At 47.1% G+C, this 20,075-nt stretch overlaps 1 protein-coding gene across 1 annotated transcript in view; it reads right to left on the reverse strand.

Annotated features, from left to right (window-relative positions):
• Positions 1–305: 305 nt before the first annotated feature.
• Positions 306–20,075, reverse strand: part of PLD5 (phospholipase D family member 5) — a 385,783-nt gene continuing 366,013 nt past the window's right edge. Inside the window, exons 10-11 of the mRNA XM_026487593.4 lie at positions 3,603–3,756; positions 306–1,487 (exon numbers count right to left, since the gene is read on the reverse strand). Of these exons, the coding sequence (XP_026343378.1) occupies positions 1,478–1,487; positions 3,603–3,756 (164 nt within the window). The 3' untranslated portion in view covers positions 306–1,477. The remainder of the gene's footprint in view (positions 1,488–3,602; positions 3,757–20,075) is intronic.

Raw genomic sequence — 20,075 nt, forward strand, 5'->3', positions numbered from 1 at the left:
TTCTCAAAAGGTATGTGAGGCTTATTTTTTTTAATTTTCCAGAAACACCAAGCTTAAAGTAAAATAAAATAATTATATCATACATAATAAGTTTTCAAATGAAAATTTAAAATGTATTATCCAAATAAAATATTTAAATACATTTAAATTATTTTTAATTACATGTAATTTAAATGAATTAAACTTACATTTTTATTCAAAAGCATCCTAAGGAAATCAGAATTTAAAATCAAATTGAATTTAAATTTCGATTCAGTTAAAGTTAAATTCAAAATTATCAGTAAAACATCAGAAATTGCCCAAACTCTCTCACTAATAAAATTCTGAAATTCGATTTTGAACAAGAAGCATGTAAAATAGTCCAGCCCGGTCAGTTTACGCAAAGATTTTAATGAATCGGTAAACATATTCAAAGAAGCAGAAAGGAAAGGATTATAATAATAAATCAATGAGTCATACCTCAAGTTTGAAAAACTGTAGCTACACACATAAAATGTGAGATGAACCCAAACGTTAAGTGATTAAACCTGAAACACACAGACAACCTGCCTAAATATTAGCAAAGCAGAAATTAACATCAAGAATTGAGAGACACAACAAACGGAGATGTTTCCATCAGGAATACTGAGCTTAGGAAATATAAAAATTCAGGAAGAAATACCTATCATTACCTGTAATCAAGACTGATGACAGGTGAAGACATTTTTGGTAAATGGATACATTTGGTAATTTGACTGTGACGATCTTCTTGCACAGTCTGGCTGCCTGGGGTTAGGATTTTAGGTCTTTCAGCATTTCCTTTGGACAATTTGCCAAATTTTAAATGAGCGTAATATTTTAGGGTTAAAATCTCTTCACTATGCATGATCTCAATTGATCTGTACAGAATTTCTGTGAAGTGTCTTTTAGTCTCATTTTACAATTGGGCAAGCATCGCAGAGAAGATGAGCAATTTCTCTAAAGGCGCCCAATTGACGGTCATGTGGGAAACACCTGAAGCTTACGTTGCAGCCCTAATGAAATGCATGCTTGCTAACATCCGTGACTTAACGCTTCACCATTTTATCACTCCCAGGAGCTGGCATCCAGCGGTAGCTGGGACTCCGCTGATTCTCCTCTTGCCACCACGGCATTCGGCAGCTTCGAGGAAATGTTATTGAATAGTGGTAGATATTTACTGAGCTACTACTCTGTGCCAGTCTCAGGGCTGAGCACGCCTGTCGATCGCCACGCTCTAGCCTCATCGCCTGCTCACTGATGGATCCCAAGTCTGGCCCCATTTCTGTCTGGCTGCCCCCACTCCTGCTCCAAGGCGGGATGGTTACACAGCGCGAGAGATCCAGTATTAGTCACGCAATCCTCGTCTCTCCTGCACACGCTGTAGCAGACTGCAAGCTCCGAGGAGAGCAGAGAGAACGCATTTTCATCAGTTCCTGGATATTTACTGGCTTCAGTGTACATTGTATCACGAGGGTGCCTAAGCCAAGCTAAGAAAGAAAAGGAAATTAGTAACTTTGGCCACTAGATGTCATACCACATTTAAAGGTTCACAGAATATTCCCAACCTGATATTCCAAATTTTACTTAGATTTCAGTGTGAAAGCAAATCTTGTGTTACTGTTGTCTCTAATCTCAAGCCATTGAAAGCCTTGGGAGTGGTGTCATCTTTTGATCACTCATTTCTATGGGAGGAGAGGGTGTCTGGGGGTAATGTATAAAACCATTTGAATCGACTTTGGAATGTGTCATGTAACATCTTCCCAGCCTTTTGGTCTTTTTTAGTGTGTCTGGTTCATATAAATTCGTGCTTCCAAGTACCGTGTGCAATAAAGTAGTGGAGTGAGGAAGGCGCTAATCTGAGATGAAGCAACATTCTTGTGTTGTGTTCAGCACATTCTAATGATGCCCTCTTGGGTGGTAAGCTGTTCTTTGGTGGGTTCCCATTGTTTCTGGAAGGATCTGTATGCTGAAGCTGCTGACCTGGTCCCTGCTCAAACGCCTGCTGAGCTCGTCCGCCACACCTCCCCTTGCTGCCCTAACCTCCTCTGTGAGGTCTCTTTGGACCCCTCCCTCTACCTGTTTCCCCGGGTGGTCTGCGTGGTTCCTTCAGGTCTCAGTCCAGAGCCACACCTAACAGAAGATTTCCAGGACCTCCCTCTGTATTAGTTTCTTATTGCTGTGGTAAAAAATTACCCCAAATTGGTACAAATCAGTGGCTTAAAACAATACACATTTATGAAGTTCCAGAGGTCAGAAGTTCAGAGTGGGTCAGACTGGACTAAAATCAAGAGGGGTTGGTTTCGGCTCAGGTCTTGATCTTGGGGTCATAGGATTTGGCCCCACATCAGGCTCCAGGCTCCAGAGTGGAGTCTGCTTGGGTTTCTCTCTCCCTCTCCCTCTGCCCCCACTCCTTGCCCTCGTGCTCTCTCTCTAAAAATAAACAAATAATTCTTTAAAAAAATAAAACCAAGATGGGCTGCATTCCTTTTTGAGGCTCTAGGACAGAATCTGTTTTCTTTCTTTCTTTCTTTTTTTTTTTAAGATATATTTATTTATTTATTTGACAGAGACAGCCAGTGAGAGAGGGAACACAAGCAGGGGGAGTGGGAGAGGAAGAAGCAGGCTCCCAGCGGAGGAGCCTGATGTGGGGTTCGATCCCGGAACACCGGGATCACGCCCTGAGCCGAAGGCAGACACTTAACGACTGAGCCACCCAGGCGCCCCCAGAATCTGTTTTCTTAACAGGTTCTAGAAGCTGCCTTCTATTCCGTGGCTTATGTCCGCTCCCACCTTTGAGGCCAACAGTCCCATCGCTCAGACCTCTGACCTGGTCACATCTCCTTCCCTGACACTCCGGGCTCTTCCCCACTCAAGGCCTTTGTCACTCCATGGGGCCCAGCCAGCTAATCCAGGATCATCTCCCTTTTTTTAAAGTGAGCTGATTCACACTCTGAATTCTACCTAAATCCTCAATCCCCCCCTTGCTGTGTAACATAACATATTCACAGGTTTGGAGGTTAGGGTCTGAATGTCTTTGGGGGCCATTATTCTGCTTGCCACAGACGCTCCAGTAAGACACTCAGTTCTGAGCTCTGATATCCCTTGTTAATTATACACATATTTTTAGGCTTGAATAACGGTACTTTTGCCTCCTAGCCGTGCTCCATGAGGCTGCATGTCCCATTCCACTCATCACTGCATCCTCCCGTTCTAGCACTTGGCTGAAATACAGGCTCAATGTACAGCTGGCCAGTGGGGATTCATGGTGTCTGTGATAGCATTTACTAAAACAAATAAATTCAGTTTATTCCCTTTGACTCCTACCAACCCTATTCCCCAGTTTAATGAACTCCTGAAAATCCTCAAGGTCTTGGAAACCTTGCTTTTCCAATTTCTGGTCCAGTGCCTCGCACTCTCCTCCCGCGTCACACGTCAAAGTCAGGCAGGCCTGGCTGTGAACAGGGCTCCTCACTCGTGTTTTGTTCCCGTGAGAGGTAACTTGATCTTCGTGAGACTGGGTTCCTTCATCCGCGGTCTGGAGAAAAGAACCCCTAACAGTACCGCGAAGAGCTGTTAGAGTGTAAACCATACCAGGCACATACCCGATGCTAGTGGATGTCAGTAAGTGTGATGTCCTGCCCTTGGGTGGTCGATGACTCAGCTTTTTAGTCTCAGACTCTAGAGTGTTAAAGGGTAGCTCGGGTCTGGAACTGTCGATCGCATCAATGAAGTCTCCAAAATCGTGGCTGGGATCATCTAGGAATTTAAGAGTTAAGTGTGAAAATGAGGAGGAAGTTAAGACCAGCATTACGCGCAGGGCTCTGGGTCCCCAAGAACGAGGACTGGCGCGTCACAGAGCACCGTGAGGTCTTTGTTGCCCTTGCATGAGTGTAAGTCACTCATTTCGCCTGCGACCACCCACCCACTCGATTAATAGGGAGTTTGAGTTCCTCTGACTTGGTCCATTTCTAGGGTTAGCCTCGCAGACGCTCTCACTGCCGAAGCTCAGGCTTTCCAAGCCCATTAACGGGAGGGGCACAGGTGGCGTTCGTTCCAGGATAAAGAAGTCGCTTCTCTATTTCGGGAGCTAAGCAGGGTTACCACTGAGGTGGCTTTTGGCCCACAGCGTATGACAGACCCTCTCTCTCCAGCCCAGACTTTCCTCCGGTAGCCCAGCACTGTCTACCGTGCACTGAGACCCAAGCGCACACGGTTCCTCCCTGTGCCAAGAGGTGGGTGCCCCCAGCAGCCTTTCGTCAGCTCTTTGCTTTGTTACGTGGTTTGGGGACCTTGCAGGATGCCACTGATGACTGCAGTGAAGAGGACTCGTTTCCCCGTCACTCGGTGGATGTTAAATAATTCTCTCGTTTCGCGTAGCAAACGCGTAAAAACACCTTCTGTGCGTTTTTCTTTACAAGAGCAATAGGTACTTAACATAAAAACTTTACAAGGAACCTCGAAAACTATTAGCATCTCAGCAACGAACACTGTCAGTACTGGCATTTTGCCCAGCTCTGTGGAGCTACACTGCAAAAACTGTCTAGATTTAAGGCATAAAATACCCTGTTTTGATACACATATACACTGTAGAATGACTACCAGTCAAGCTAACTGATTGCTCTATAACCTCACAGTCACGACTGGTGTGTGTGCCCGCAAATGGCGAGAACACTTGCTTAGCAAACGTCAAGTGTACGTGCAGTACGGGGAACTAGATTACCTGGTCTCTAGAACTTACCCATCCTGCACAACTGAAACTTCGTATCCGTTGACCAACAGCTGCCCCTTTCCCCCACCCCTATTTGAATCGGTAGGGTTGGGAAAATATCTTTTAAAGAAGATCTGCAAGACTGCCATGAAGTACCTTTCTAGAGTTAGGTTTTTAAACCTTGAGAATATCATGTCACTGTCATTTTCAGAAATAGGATACTTCAGCCGCTTATATATATATTAGACCAAATCTCCTAAACTATATGGACTCAAGGACTTACAATAATGACACGAAGCTTTGGAGAGTTTAACTTAGGTTACTGCCTCTCGGGAATCTCTGAGCTCACCCTCTGGCACTAGCAGGATCCCGCCGTATCTTCTGTGCCTGCCATGGTTTTTGTGGTCCTTGCTGTAATCTTAGCTCCAGATTTTAGATTGGCTTGTCTTGCTCCTGGTGTTTCACGTTTATAAGTCTTGACTCAGAGACATTTAAACTCATGAGGGGTTATCTGATAACCATGTAAATTGACAATCTAAAATAACTGTTGAGGGGTGCCTGGGGGGCTCAGTCGTTACGTGTCTGCCTTCGGCTCAGGGCGTGGTTTCTGGGTCCTGGGATCGAGCCCCACGTTGGGCTCCCTGCTCAGTGGGGACTCTGCTTGTCCCTCTCCCTCTGCCTCCTCCCCCTGCTCATGCTCTCTCTCTTTCAAATAAATAAGGTCTTAAAAACCAAACAAAATAACTGTTGATTTGTTATTGCTTTAAACGTGAGACATAAATGATTTCTAAGATTTTTTTTTATAATGATTTTTTATTATATTATGTTAGTCACCATACAGTACATCCCCGGTTTCCGATGTAAGGCTCGATGATTCATTAGTTGTGTATATTTATATGAAACAATATAGGAAGGAGAGATGAGACACAAAATGAGAAAAAGTATGCCACAAATGTTAATGGCCTTAATATATAAAGAGCCTATCCCTATTTATAAGAAAGATACTATGACTTCATAGAAACGCTAAGCACATGAAAAGCTTATTCACAAATGAGGGAATAAAATGGTTAATATACAAGATCATATTTGAAACTTCATTAATAATAAAATAAATGCAAAATTTAAAAATAAAGTTTTAATTTCTGATAAATTGGTGAGAATTTTTAAGGTTTTTAGAATATGAGAAGTACTGAGTGAAGGCAGTTTACTTTATAAAGATTTTAGTTATTTATTTATTGTTTATTTATTTATTTATTGAGCATGAGCAAGGAGAGGGGCAGAGGGAGAGAGACAGAGAGAATCTGAAACAGACTCTGTGTGGGGCTCGATCTCATGACCCTGAGATCATGACCTGAGACAAAACCGAGAGTTGGAAGCTTACCTGAATGAGCCACCCAGGTGCCCCTCGAGTGAAAGCGGTTTATACACGAGGACTCATGCAGGACCTATACCTGGCCATAAAACATTTTCCCCACATCTTCCTCTAATGGGCTGAGCAGTGTCCCTCAAAAGGTGTGTCCATCCAGAACCTCAGAATGGAGCCTTATCTGGAAGAAGGGCCTCTGCAGATGTAATTCAGGATGGCTCTTGAGATGAGATCATCCTGGATTAGGAAGGTCCTAAATCAATAGCAGGTGTCTTTACAAGAGAAAGGATGGGAGATCTGAGACCCAGAGATAGAGGTTGGGGGAAGCAATGTGAAGACAGAGGAAGAGTTTGGGGGAAACATCCAGAAGGCCAGGAGCACCTAGGATTGCCGACAGCCTCCAAACACGGGGAGAGGGACAGAAGGGATCTCCCCTGAGTCTCCAGAAGGAACTTGGCATGCCAACACTTGGACTTTGGATTTCTGGGGCTACCAGTCTGTGTATTTCGTTGCAGCTGTTCTAGGAAATTAATACACCTGCACTCTACCTGCCTGGCTGAGCAGGAAGGGGTTTTGCCGAGAATGTCACATGATCAGACTTGATCCAACAGTGATAAACTGCACACCCGCTCCATGGCAGATCTTGAACGTGGAGCACTGAGAGGTTTGTAATGGAGACACAGGAAGGAACAAGACACATTTTATGGGAAGGGAATGGAGTGGGGAGCAAAGAAACAGGGGGAACTGTAGAGGACAGACCTTGAATGGCTTTCAGAGTCATGTTCGCTAGCTTGAAATTTATCCCCAGACCCGTGTGTGGTGCCACCAAAGGTTTTAAGCAGAGGAGTAACGCAGAGCTGTATTTTGGGAAGATCACTGTGGCCGTAGTGTGGACAATTAAGCGAGTAACCTGAAGGGGCAAAACTTGGGGTAGGGGACCAGTTAAAAAGTTGCTGGAATGATCTTGGTGAGGGATGCCGGGGGTGTGAATAAGGGTGTGGACATAGGGAAGAAGAGAAGTGAGCAGATCAGAGAGATACTGAGGAAGTTGGATCAGTGAGACTTGGTGACTGATTGACAGTTTGAGGGAGAAGAAGGACCAAAGCGCTGAGGAAGAAGTGCCCATTTCTGGCCTCAACAACAGGATGGGGCTGGGGAGAGAGCAAGCTCGGAGGGAGGGGAATTCACTTTTGGAGTTTTGAGGAGAAGATGAAACATCCAAGTGTTCGTGTCCAGTAGGAAGGGGAATACGAGGGTCTGGAAATGTCGCAGAAGCTAGGGGAGAATATGAAATTGCCTAGGGGGGCTCAGTCAGTTAAACGTCTCCTTTCGGCTCAGGTCGTGACCCCAGGGTCCTGGGATCTAGCCCCATGTCGGACTCCTTGCTCAGCAGGGAGCCTGCTTCTCCCCCTGCTTGTGCTCTCCCTCTCTCTCTCTGTCAAATAAATAAATAAATAAATAAATAAATAAATAAAATCTTTAAATAAAATAAAATAGCCTGGAAAGACCGGTTGAAGTGAAGACAGCAGGGAGGTGAGAGCCCACATAAGAACACTGACGGGCACCAACGTCTTAGTGACTTAGAGGAAATTCAGCTTGCAAAGAAGCCGGACAGGGAGTAGCCCAGAGTTAGGACGCGGTCTAGGAGCCTGTCCTGTGGTGGAAACCAGGAAAACCAAGAGGACAGAGTGCTTCTTTCTCTCTTCCTTTCTTTTTTAAAGCATTCATTCATTCATTCATTTATTAACGTAATCTCTACATCCAACCTGGGGCTCAAACTGAAAACCCCAAGATCAAGAGTTGCGTCTTGACTGACTGAACCAGCCAGACGCCCTCAGGCTGGAATGTCTGCAGTGAGAGTGAGCGGTGGCTTGTGTCAAATGCCATCGATAATTTAGGTAAGATAAAGCCTTGCAAGGGGAGATGTTGGGTGCAATGAGTGCCTGCCCTGCCAGTGGAGGGGCTGAGATTGGAAAGCCACGGTGCGGCGGGCTGAGGAGCTCGGGAAAGGCAAAACGTGTGTTCGGAAAATTGGTCGTGATGTGAAGGAAGGTGGGACCAACCCGTGGGTGCTGTCCTGCCGAAGGAGGAGCGGGTGGAGAGACGAGGCCGTGATTACTCAGGGGTCCGCCGCAGTCACTTGGCCTTGCCCAAGGGTGCAGCCCCGCCGTGCTCCCCAAGACACCGGGGCCTCCCAGGTCTCTACGCCCTCAGGGCGACCTCTGGCTTTACACCGGCTGCGGCTGACCCCGACCGCGCCAGCGCTTCCACGGACGAGCAGGGGTGATGTAAGGAGAGCCGGGGAGGCAGAGGTCTCCATCGGGGGCGCACAACCGACGTGTGCCTCGGCTGCTCCTCCTCGAAGATCCCTCACCATTTCTGAGCCGGCGGCTCCTGCCCATTCCTGTGCGTGGTCCAGCCCTTCTCTCTACCACAGCTCATTCTTTCCGGCGACTTCCCACTGCTATCCGAGGCGCACGGGTGTAGCGCCGTCCTCAGTTGCCCTGACTCCTGCTTACGGGTGACCTCAGGGCTTCACCTTCTGCCTCCGGGCTCGTGCGTTCCTACACAAAACGGTTCTCTCCCTCAGAGAATTTCTGGCTCCGAGGGTTAATCTAACGCGTTCTCCGTCCAATGCGTACTTTTGAAAGAGACTGAGTACTTGCCTCCAGGGGTCCACCTGACGGCAGGAGGAAAAGCACAGGTCACCACTACCACCTGTAGGGAGACGGCAGCTCTTCCACCGTCCTGGGCCCTATATGAAAATGGGGGCCTTTCTTCAGTTAAATGGTAAATAATATTTGTGTAGGGGTTTCAAGTGTTTCCGCTCATTTGATTTTCTCAAGAAGTCAGTGCAGAAGCAATACAGGCATCCGTCCCTCTCTGCAAAGGGAGTAGCGGGGCTCTACGAGAATGACCTGCCCTTTGGCATCTCGCTGGCAGAGCAGCAAGGCCGAGGCCGGCTCCCCAGGGGAGTCCTAGCCCCTGGGCTCGTCCCTTCCCCTGCAACATGATGCTGGTCTGGTTTCAGTGCCGTCATTCACAATTACAAGTCTTTTCCAGTACGATTTCATGGGATCCTTCCCTCCATAACCACGGTGTGCTGTGTGACTTCCTTCCTACAGTGGGGTAATGCTTGGCTTCATAAGCTCCTTGGTTAGACATTCTAGGTTTTCTGGATACGCCACCTAAAATTCACAAAACCTCACCAATCCTCAGGCTCTGCTGTAAGTTTTTGAGGGGTAATCACAGGACAGTGGGGAGGAGGTCTTCTCAGTTCCCACTTCCTGAATAACGGATTTTCAAGGACAGCATAGATCAGTCTTGGCAGAGCTCAGAATCTGCATTTCACGGGGTTCCTCTGCTGACTCACAGCAAGCATCACACAGACCCCATCGCATCATTTGCAGAGCAGAGACTCCAAGGGTAGAAGCCAAGCGCGTTTCAACGCTTGTGCGCCAGCCCGAATGTATTGGCCTTCCTCTCGTCCATCTTTGGCAGTGATCAGGCGAGACATCACAAATTGTTTCTTCTCTAATTTTTTTTTCTCTAAATAACGTAATGAATATTGATGCAGCCAAGAGTTCAGTGAGTGGGTGGGACGGATGCTTATTAGGAGAAAAAAAAGCAATGCGGTATAACCTCAGGACTCGACTCGGATTCCACAGTGGGAGCCTGTTTTGCAGTTTAGAAGGAAATGATTTCCATACCAGCTGTTTGTGACTTGACAAGAAAACGAGATCTGACAGTTCTATTCGAAGGATGAACTCTCAGAGAGCGGAGGGTGGGAAGAGTGTCATCGCTCTGACACCTGGAGAGGCGATGTGACAGCATTTGGGACAGATGTCGCTCCTGCAATGCCAGATTCTCGGTGAGGAGCTGGGCCAGAAGGGATAAAACACGGGCTCCGAAGTTAAAGCTGGATTTGAATCCAGCCCTGACGATTGTAACCCCAGCTTCTGGTCTGAAGCTTACGTTCCTTCTCTGTGAATGGGGTCCCAATGCCTTCTCTGCGGGGAATGATTATAACACGCAGGCAGCATTAATGGAGAGTAGCGACGACTCTTACACTTCATAGCATGGCATTGTCTTGTAGAGAAATACATTATAAGAGTTTTCGTTTGTTGTTTCACAAATGAATATTTTTTGCATATGATTTACTCAAGAGCAAACCGTGGTATAAAAAAGTCCTCCTATTCTTCTTCTAATTATTCTAATTGACCTCCCTGAGATCTCTGGTCTTAATAATGCTGATAATAATACCTGCCTTTAAACACACACCATAGGTTCCCGTGAGAGCAATTGAGATATAACATGCAAAAATACTTTGCAAGGTGCAAAATGTGCTGCAATGGTATTTTTAGGCTTCTTTTTCCCCAAATCAAATATCAGCGCGCTCAGGAGACTCAGGCTTCCGGAGGACTTCAGGGAAAGCACAGGGCCTCTTTCTGCTGTGCGCCGTGCAGCAGACCCCAAGCGGCAGAGGTGATGGCCAGGAAAAGACATTTCTTGTAGGAATTTGTCACGTCTGACAACTGCGCCCTCTTTCCTCGTTTGTCTCGTGTTCACTCCGTTGTAAGCAAACAGCTGTGACACACCACTGGGCAGTGGGGATAAAAATCTTCCAGCAGAAGAGCTATTAATAATTTGGGTTGCTGGTGATGGTCGTGTAGACTGTCAAACAAAGAGCTGGGAGAGCACAGTGGGTACTTCCTTCTGCTTAACCAGAATCTTACAGACTCGGGGCTTTGGTGCTTAAGTTGTTCTGACGGTGGTTAGGGACGGGGATCATACGCGCTGGTAGTACGTCAAGCGACACAAGGGTTAGAAGGTGCAGGAAGCGCCCTTCCGTTCTCTGTCTGGTTTAGTCCCAGCTTCAGGGCTGACGTGGGATGTGGATTCTCCCGTATCCCGGGATGCGTGTGAGTTTTCCGGCCACGAACAGCAGCGAGAGCCGTCAGTGCAACGACTTTGAAAGCTGAGATAGGGAACCAATATCTGTGTCCTTGAGAAATAGAATGTCCTACTCTCAGGCTTTCCAGACAATCACAGGCGGGTCAGCTTGGAAATAAAGTCTGGGAAACGGTTTATAAGAATGCAAAGAGGACTGCAGTTAACACTGCCCTATGGTATTTTTGAAAGTCGTTAAGAGAACAAACGCTGACACTTCTCATCACAGGAAGAAAAACCCACCTTTTCCCTCTTCCTTTTTTCTTTTCTTTTCTCCCCTTCTTCTTCCTCCTCCCCCTCCTCCTCTTTTTTGGAGCTGTATGAGTTCTTTATATATTTTTGATATTAACCTCTTATTGGCTATATCATTTGCAAATATCTTCTCCCATTCGGTAGGCTGTTTTAGTTTTTCTTCCTCGCCACCACTACCCATACAATATGGAACACATGCAGAGTGTAAAAGTACCCAGAGGTTTAGAGTCAGAAAGAGCAGAATTTCAGTGCTGATTCAGCCACAACATAGCTAAGTGACCTTGAAAGTTTATTAAACTCTCTGGGTCCCAATTTCCTCGGCATGTAATGATGACAATATTCATCCGACAGTGTCGTCATAAGAATTAGATGAAATGATTCTTGTAAAGGGCATGGGCAGTATCTGTGTGTTTCACATGGGCTAGCTAGGAGTCATTTTATGTTCTCAGTATCTGTGAATGTTGGTTTATAACGATTGGTCCATGATCTTCACATGGCCTAAGATGAGTGGAAGTTTTCCTCTCTAAACGTACCCTATAACTCAGCTTTACAGGTGAAGAAATGATTATTTAGGCTTGATATTGAAGAGTAAGAATGAGTGAAAGTCTTGGAAATGTTCATTTCTAGGGAAGACACACCTGTGTTCCCCCTCCATCTTGGCTTCTGAACATTTCTCCTTGCGAGGGAATGGGGGCAAGAAAAGACTTATGGCCCTTCTGGGAGGTGAAAGGCGCCTTAGCTCCTGGGGCTGGGGAGCAGGAGGACTACTTGAGATGAGCCTAGCTGTACCTGGTTTTGTTCCTCCAGGTTCAACTTTACTGCTTTCCCACGGAAAGATAATATGGGTTAAGCAAAACCGCAGCCTCCGTGCCCCAGCTATGGCGTTAGCTAGTACGGAGGAAAAGCCAAGGGTGATCACTGATGTCCCACCACCTGGGCTGTGTGCTGTCTTGGAAGCCTTTGTCATACCTGATTTGGTTGGATGGGCATACTGACATATAGGGAACAGAAGACACACTACCGGCTCACCGTCCTTCAGGGCCAGAAGGAAGGCAGACGGAGCCAGAAGACACATGGGTATGCTCACAGTGAGCTCCTGCACCCCTGGCAAACACTGCAGTTCTCCATCCTTAACTTCTGGTACCAAATATTTGGGATCTGCTGCTGAGCCACAAGGCAAAGTGCCCGGGATAGAATTATAGAAACGAGGCATTGTTTTTGCCATTTCGATGATAAGATCTCATGTAGCACAAACCACTAATGATAGATGGAACAATAACGTCACATGGTCCATCTGTAAACCCTGCGACAAAGGTTTGACCACGTGACTTGCCCAATATAACAGTATTCGGGCTCCTTGGATACCGTGGAAGTAAATCAGCTTTTGAGGCCTAGCACGCATGGAGTAAAGGTGCAAACATTCATTCCAGTTAGCCTTTTCAAATCTCTGCAATGCTTGGGAACGCTAGTGGAAAGACAAAGTGAGTTGAAGGCAAAGTCATAGTTGGTTGTAGAGACATGAGGCCGAACCCTTGGCCTCCCATCTGCATCTGGCCCAGGTTTAACACACCGCTAAGCCTTCCTAGGGCCTGGCTCGGCGCAGATGAAACACAATAACCTTGAGGACCTGCAGAGTTTTTTTAAAAAGATTTTATTCATTTATTTGACAGAGAGGAAGAGAGCACAAGCAGGGGGAGCAGCAGAGAGAGAGGGAGAAGCAGGCTTCCCGCTGAGCAGGGAGCCTGACGCGGGACTCGATCCCAGGACCCTGGGATCATTACCTGAGCTGAAGGCAGACGCTTGGCCGACTGAGGCGGTCAGGCGCCCTGAGAGCTGTAGATTACTTCAGCATTGCTCAGTGCTCATACATCAAGCAGTCTTCCACGCTCTTGGGGTACAGGATAAATAGATCAGTAAAACTTAGTGTCCTCATGGTCCTCACATTCTAGAGTGGAAGACAGATAATTTAAAAATTTATCAAGTAGGGCACTTGGGTGGCTTAGCTGGTTAAGCGTCCGACTCTTGATTTTGGCTCAGGTCATGATCTCAGGGCCGTGAGATGCAGCCCCGCGCTGGGCTCCGTGCTGGGCATGGAGCCTGCTTGAGATTCTCCCTCTCCCTCTGCCTCTGCCCCTCCCACCCTCATTTGCTCTCTCTCTCTCTCAAAATTAAAAAGAGAAAGGAACCAAGTAAATCATAATGGTACACGCTGTGGTGAAAAATACAGCAGGAAAGGGAGGTCGGGTATGAAGAATGGGGCACGGTTTTTCCAAAGAGGGGGAGGGGAGAAAGAGTTCAGAGGGAAGAACAAATGGAAAAGCCCTGAGGCAGGAATAGGCTTGGCCTCCGAGAACAGCGAGGAGCCCAGTAGGGCCGTGGAGGGAACTCAGAGTAAGAGAAGGGTGGGAGGTGGCTGAACAGCAGGTTAGACCATTTGACCTTCACTCTGAGGGAGATGATCCGGAGGAGGAAATTGAAGCCGCTGGCCTTTACCTTTCGACCTGTTCTCCTGATACGTGGGGGGGGGGGGGGGGGGGATGGGATGGGGGGTGCTCCCAGGGAAAGAAAGAAGGTGGGTCACCAGGTTAATCCCCTGGTGGACAGACACGCGGTTAACCGGATTTCCAGGTAAGTAGACTCATGGTGTTTTTTAAGGGGAGGGTCTTTTACGGAAGGCTTATAGCAGGGTATCTTCCCCGGTTTGGGATTGCTTGCAGTAAAAAACTTAGAGTCTATGGATTTATGAAGCATGGCTCTCTGGATGATGTCACAAGTCCTATAATGATCTGAGACTAAAATAGAGAAATTTCACTACCTAAACACTCCCTACTCCGTGAGGTGACCCAGAAACCTTACTTTCACTCTGGGCCAGAGAGCATGTTTCTGATGTGGGAAAGAAGGAGCCAGGAGCCACATGGTGTCCCAGACCTCTCCCTGCTTTACCTGTGTCTTTGAAATTATTAGTAAAGCTTGATACTGGATAAGATCTCTAATATGTGTTAGTTTGATTTGGAAATTCACTTTTTGGTGGTTTTGTTTGGATACAAGTAGTTAATTTTAGAGAGGATCCCAGGAAACACAAGTGAGGGAGTAGAGAAAATGAGACAGGGAAGGGAGAAAAGCCAAGGAAGGATGCAACAATGTGTGAATTTATGCTGTGAGTCTAATCCTTTGAGAGATGCTCTGAGAAACAGGATTTTTTTTTAAGATTTTATTTATTTATTCAAGAGAGACGGAGAGAGCAGGAAGCAGAGGAAGAAGCAGGCTCCCAAGGAGCAGGGAGCCCAGGGCAGTACTCGATCCCAGGACCCTGGGATCACAACCTGAGTCAAAGGCAGACACTTAACTGACTGAGTCTCCCAGGCGCCCCAAGAAACAGAAATCCGATAAACTCAGATGGGGTTCCATTGAAGAACTGAGTACAATGTTCAAGCTGATGTTTTAAAAGGATCACTTTGACTATTGTTTTGAAAACAAACTCTGTGATGGCAAGAATAGAAGCAAGGAGACCATTTGAGGGCTACTTTGGACCACTTGGGGTTGTGGAAAGTGGTCCAGAGGACTTTGGGAGGAGATTGGAATTTACTTTAGAATTGCTACCCTCAGATTACCCACCAGACATGTGAGTGTGTGTGCTGCATAAGCTGGTGCCTAGTTCAATGGGGAGGCCTGGTCAGAAGATATGGGTTTGGTATCAGCTGCATTTTCATGCATACTATAGAGAAGTGAATATAGAGAGAAAAGAGAAGAGGTCAAGATCTAAGCTCTGGAGCCTTCTAAAATGAAGAGATTGGTGAAATGAGAAGGCACTGGTAAAGGAGTCTGAGAAGGAGGAAAACCAAATGACAGAAGTATCCAGAAGCCCACTGGCGGCAGTGTTTCCAGAAGGAGCAAGTGGTGGACAGGAACCAATGCTGCTTCAAGGTCATGTGAGATGTGTCTGAGAATTGCACGTTGGCTTTAACAGTGTGAAGGTCTCTGGGGGCCTTGGCAAGAGCTGTCTGGTTGGAGTGGTGAGGGTGAAGCTTTGATTGAGGCGAGCTCTAGGGACCGAAGGAGAGAAAGTGGGGATGCAGAAGAAAATTCTGTTGAGTTTTTTGCTTAAGGGTGGCAGAGAAATGGGGGTGTATGTATGAGAGAGGGTCTTTTTCTTGTTGTCTGTTGTCTTTTTCTTGTTGTTTGTCTGTTGACAGGGGGTGATGTGGGAAATGATGAGAGCAGGTCTTGGGGTGATGTTCCTGGGAGGGAGAGAGGGGGATGGGATCTCTCTCACAGCAGAGGATCTGGTTTAGATACGAATATGAGTGATTTGTCCATAGTAAAGGAGAGAGCAGAACATACGGGTGCACTACAGTTGGGTTACGTCTCTTCCTTTGGTTGATTTTAATTCATATCCTGTCCCTGTAATAATCCATGTGAGTATAATCGCTTTGGTAAGTTTTGTGAGTCCTTCTAGCTAATTACTGAGCCTGTGGGTAGTTTTTGGAACCTCCTAAACTTGGGGTTGGAATCCGAAGTGAGGGTGGTCTTGTGCGGACTCTTCTCCCTAATGTGACGTTGACACTGTCTTAGTTTGCCCAGGCTGCCGTAATAAAATACTATAGACTAGCTTAAACGACAGAAATTTATTTTCTCCTTATTTTGGAGGCTGGTGCAAGCTTGGTCCCTGGTGAGAGCTCTCTGGCGTACACACAGCCACCTTCTCTCTGTGCTCACATGGTGGAGAGAGATACCTCTGGCTTCTCTCCCTCTTTTCTAAGGATACCAGTTTTATCAGATCAGCGTCTCACTCTTATTGACCTCATTTAACCTTAACCACCCCCTCGAAGGCCCTGTCTCCAATGCAGTCACATGCTGTATATGGGGGTTGATTAGGGTTTCAATATATGAACTTAGAGGGGAACACAATTCAGTCCACAGGAGATCCTAACTCCTGGCAGTGGGGTCAGAAGTCCTGGACAGACTTGACAGTCTAGGGACTGTGCCCTTAACCTCACAGTGTGACTGTCTCTGGGAAGGAGGGAACAAGTAGCAAGGGGCTACTTAAAAGTGCTCGTGAAACATTATGCTAAGGGAAAGAAGTGAGGCATAAAAGGACAAAGATTACGTGATTCCACCTATGTGAGCCGCCTAGAATAGTCAAAATCATAGAAAGAAAGAAGAACAGAAGAGGCTACGGGGAGGAATGAATGGGGAGTTATTGTTTAACGGCTAGAAAGTTCCGGTCTGGCATGCTGGAGAAGTTCTGGGGGTGGGTGGTGCCTATTGCACAAAGATGGGAGTGTACTTAATGCCGCGGAACCGCACGCTGAAAAAGGGTTAAAGTGGCAAGTTTCACGTTATGTGTATTTTACCACAATTGTTAGAAGTGCACATGATCCGTCAACCCCATTATAACTTTTATCATTCCATGGAGTTGGGATTCAACCAACAGCTAGCTCGGGCCATCTGGGCAGTGGGGGCAAGGCTGTTTTTCCCCTTCCAAACCTAGACCCCCCCTCTGATTTACTGGTGCATGTTCAGCCATTACTGTTGTACCCTGAAACAGAGGTTGCTCATGTCACCAAAACCCACGTCTCCCCTTCCTGGGCGTGCAGTCAGCCTGGATTTCCAAGGTGGAAGAGGCCGCACACACATCAATGCTGGGAGGGTAACACGGACTGAGAACAATGGAAACACCATGTCTGGTCTGGCCCACCTCCCTTGAGGGCGAGCTTCTCCTGTTCTGTCTACCATGACAAAGGAGAGGATCCCAAGGACCCAGAAGAGGCTGGATTGTTGTTGGTCAAGAAATAAATTTATGCTAAATAAAAGCCTGGGTTTTTCTGCTATGGGAGCTCAGGTTACTCTAATTCCTATACCCACTCTTTGGGAAAGTCGTTTCCACTGGGATCGGCTGGAAGGAAAGAGCTAGATGTCCAGGTACTTTTATGATAGAACATTGCTCTGATAAGGAAGTCTGCTCCCTCTCCAAGAAGCAAATAGAAATCTTTTTCTTGAAACACATTTCTAAAAAAATTGACATCGGGACATATCCAGTAATAGATTTTAACAGATATTATATAGTAGGCTATTAAAATAAAGTGTGAGGTACTGGACCAGTTCCTGCATGGACACAAAGATAGTGTTATGGCTTGTCGCACTGTAAAAAACACAGCTTTCTTTAAAAGCCAAAGTTAAGGAAAAAATACAGCATTTCAAAATCATATTAAATTATGTGTACTGCCTCAGCATTTGTATAAAGCTTTGTCATGATGAAATAGTTCAAATATATAAAAAAATGTGATTATTGAATCATATATTTAGTGTGGGAGAAAACCCCAATTATAAAATAAGTATTAGAGGGCAGCTGGGGGGCTCAGTCGGTTAAGCGTCTGCCTTCGGCTCAGGTCATGATCTCGGGGTCCTGGGATCCAGCCCACATCAGGCTCCCTGCTCAGGGGGAGTCTGCTTGTCCCTCTCCCTCTGCCCCCCCCACTCATGCTCTCTTTCTCTCTCTCTCTCTCTCAAATAAATAAACAAAATATTTAAAAAAAAGTTAGATAGTAGAAATTAGATATGATGAAGCTGTTTTGTTTTTCTCCTCCCTGTTTTGAACCCAGTTGCATACTCAGTGTCCCTCTACAATCTTCCAGTGAGCCTCTTTCACATGGGAGAAGTATCCCTGGCTCCCGAGCATCTTCTGTTCCTCAGCGCCCTCTGTGCTAAGCCACGCTGCGTTCCTAGTCTTCACACTCAACCAGGCCCCGCGTGTGCACACAGCACTAGAGGGCATATCCTGGGAAACAGGAAGTGCTGTGTTTCCATACTCATCTCTTTCCAGATGAGAGCCTGCTCGAGGTCAGGATTCTGGAGTAGAATTCTTCTAGAGTGAGATGCTTGTGAGTGCTGGTTGACTGGGTCCAACATTCCTGGGCCCAGTTTAAGTGGCCTGTGAAAGGTGGAATTCCCGGTTTTCCTGAGACTCACTGGACTGGACAAGAGTTAGAGGGAAGAGAAGGGGGACGAAAAGGGGCTTTTCCAGAAAGGACTTTCCTGTCCCTTATTCCCCCATACACTCCACTTGTAGAGGAAAGAAAGGAGCGGGAGAGTAAAAAGCTGAGAGAAACAAGATGGAAAATAAGGTAGTACTTACAGAAAAGTCTCTGGAGTGGCCATCGCCCTCCCGAGAGAAGGAGGACAGGACCCGCCATGATGTTCCCCCATTGCAAGCACTTGGAATGTAGGGCTGAGGTGCCAACGAGACCAGGACTCTATCAGCGACGTGGCCCTGAGGGGCAGAGGAGGCCCGCCCCCAGCATTTGCTACAGGGGCTGAGATTAAGATGTCTTCGTGTGTGTTTGTGAAAATGACATTCATACTCTGAGCTGAAGGACACGCTTTTAGTTAATATACTGGAGGTTAAAGTGAAGTGACTAGCAGTTACTTGGGAATAAGTTACCCGCTGACAAAGAAACTAGTAAAACCAATCACAGAATGTGTCGCTATCCGCCTGTAGAAATCGCTCAAGAGATTGTTTATGAATAATAGTGGAGGAGACAAGAAAACGCAGTCCATGACCGTGATTCAGACGTGGTTTCAGGACAGCACGGCTGTGCCCCAAGAGCTTTCGGGAGCACAGACTGAATGCAGACAAAAGTCAACTTAAATGAGCCCAACACTGCCTGATGAGGCCCGGACACAGCACAGATGCTCGAAGTTACCCCGAGAGCTCCTCTTATGATGCCTTTGTTTCAGACGAGGAAACGGAGAGTCAGAGACGTTACGACGCCTGTGATCACACCGCTAGGAAGTCCCAAACCAGTTTCAGATCCTTGGTGTTCTGATACCACAGTTCTGGAATACCTTCACCGTAATTGACATGTTTATTTGTTAATTTCCTCCGTGAACATGTATCGAGCCCTGGGCAAGGAGGGACCCTAGGACGGCGTGGCTCTCAAAGCCCCACAGTGTGCTGGGATCCACGACAAACTAGCTGTGCTGCCACGCAGGCCGCAGGGACGCAGGCTGTGATGGGTGTCCGAGGGGCATGACCGGTGAGCACCCGCTCAGCCTGCTGGAAGGAGGGGTCAGGGAAGAGCAGAGGGTGCCTGGGACAAGTTATAAAGCCAAGTAGGAGAATGGCGGTTTCAGCCCAGGAAACAGCCTGGAAGTGTCAGAAAGGGGCATAAATCCAAGGACTGACAAGGAGCTGGGATAAGGGAGGGACAGCACAGGAGGCCGACGGGGAGGGGCAGGGACAAAGGTGAGAGGGGCAGGGGTCAGATCTGAACTCTTCCCATGGCAGGCGAAGGAAATAAGACTTTATCCACAAAAAGCGGCACACCAGCAAAATACCGTAAGAGCAGTCAGTCTGTGGTCAGTGGGCACATTGGGAAGAGCTGCCCCTGTGGCTGGTTGCAGGTGATACTGGAGGCAGGAATGTTGTTTCCTACGCCAGATATAAGATGATGGTCAAGGAAGGTTGCTGCACGGGGTTGAGGGTATACAGCAAGAGCAGATGGGAAACAAGGTAGGGGGAGGAGTTAAAATCGCTAGGTGCCTAACCCATGGTACGTAGGGTGGGGGGCAACGGTAACTCACAGGTTTTGGGTGCAGGCTTGAATGGTGGTGCCCATCACAGTGATAGGACGTGTAGGGCCATGGAGGAGGATTATTTTCCCTGGACACTGATACTGCCTGGGGTTCCGAAGAGCAGTCTTGCTCAACTCTTGAACCAAAGGAGTCCTACCTGCACTAGGCATGAAAAGAGAAGGTCAGGGGCGCCTAGGTGGCTCAGTCGGTGAAGTGTCTGCCTTC

Source organism: Ursus arctos, unplaced genomic scaffold (assembly GCF_023065955.2).
Source record: "Ursus arctos isolate Adak ecotype North America unplaced genomic scaffold, UrsArc2.0 scaffold_2, whole genome shotgun sequence".
In the NCBI taxonomy this organism is placed as follows: Eukaryota; Metazoa; Chordata; class Mammalia; order Carnivora; family Ursidae; genus Ursus; species Ursus arctos.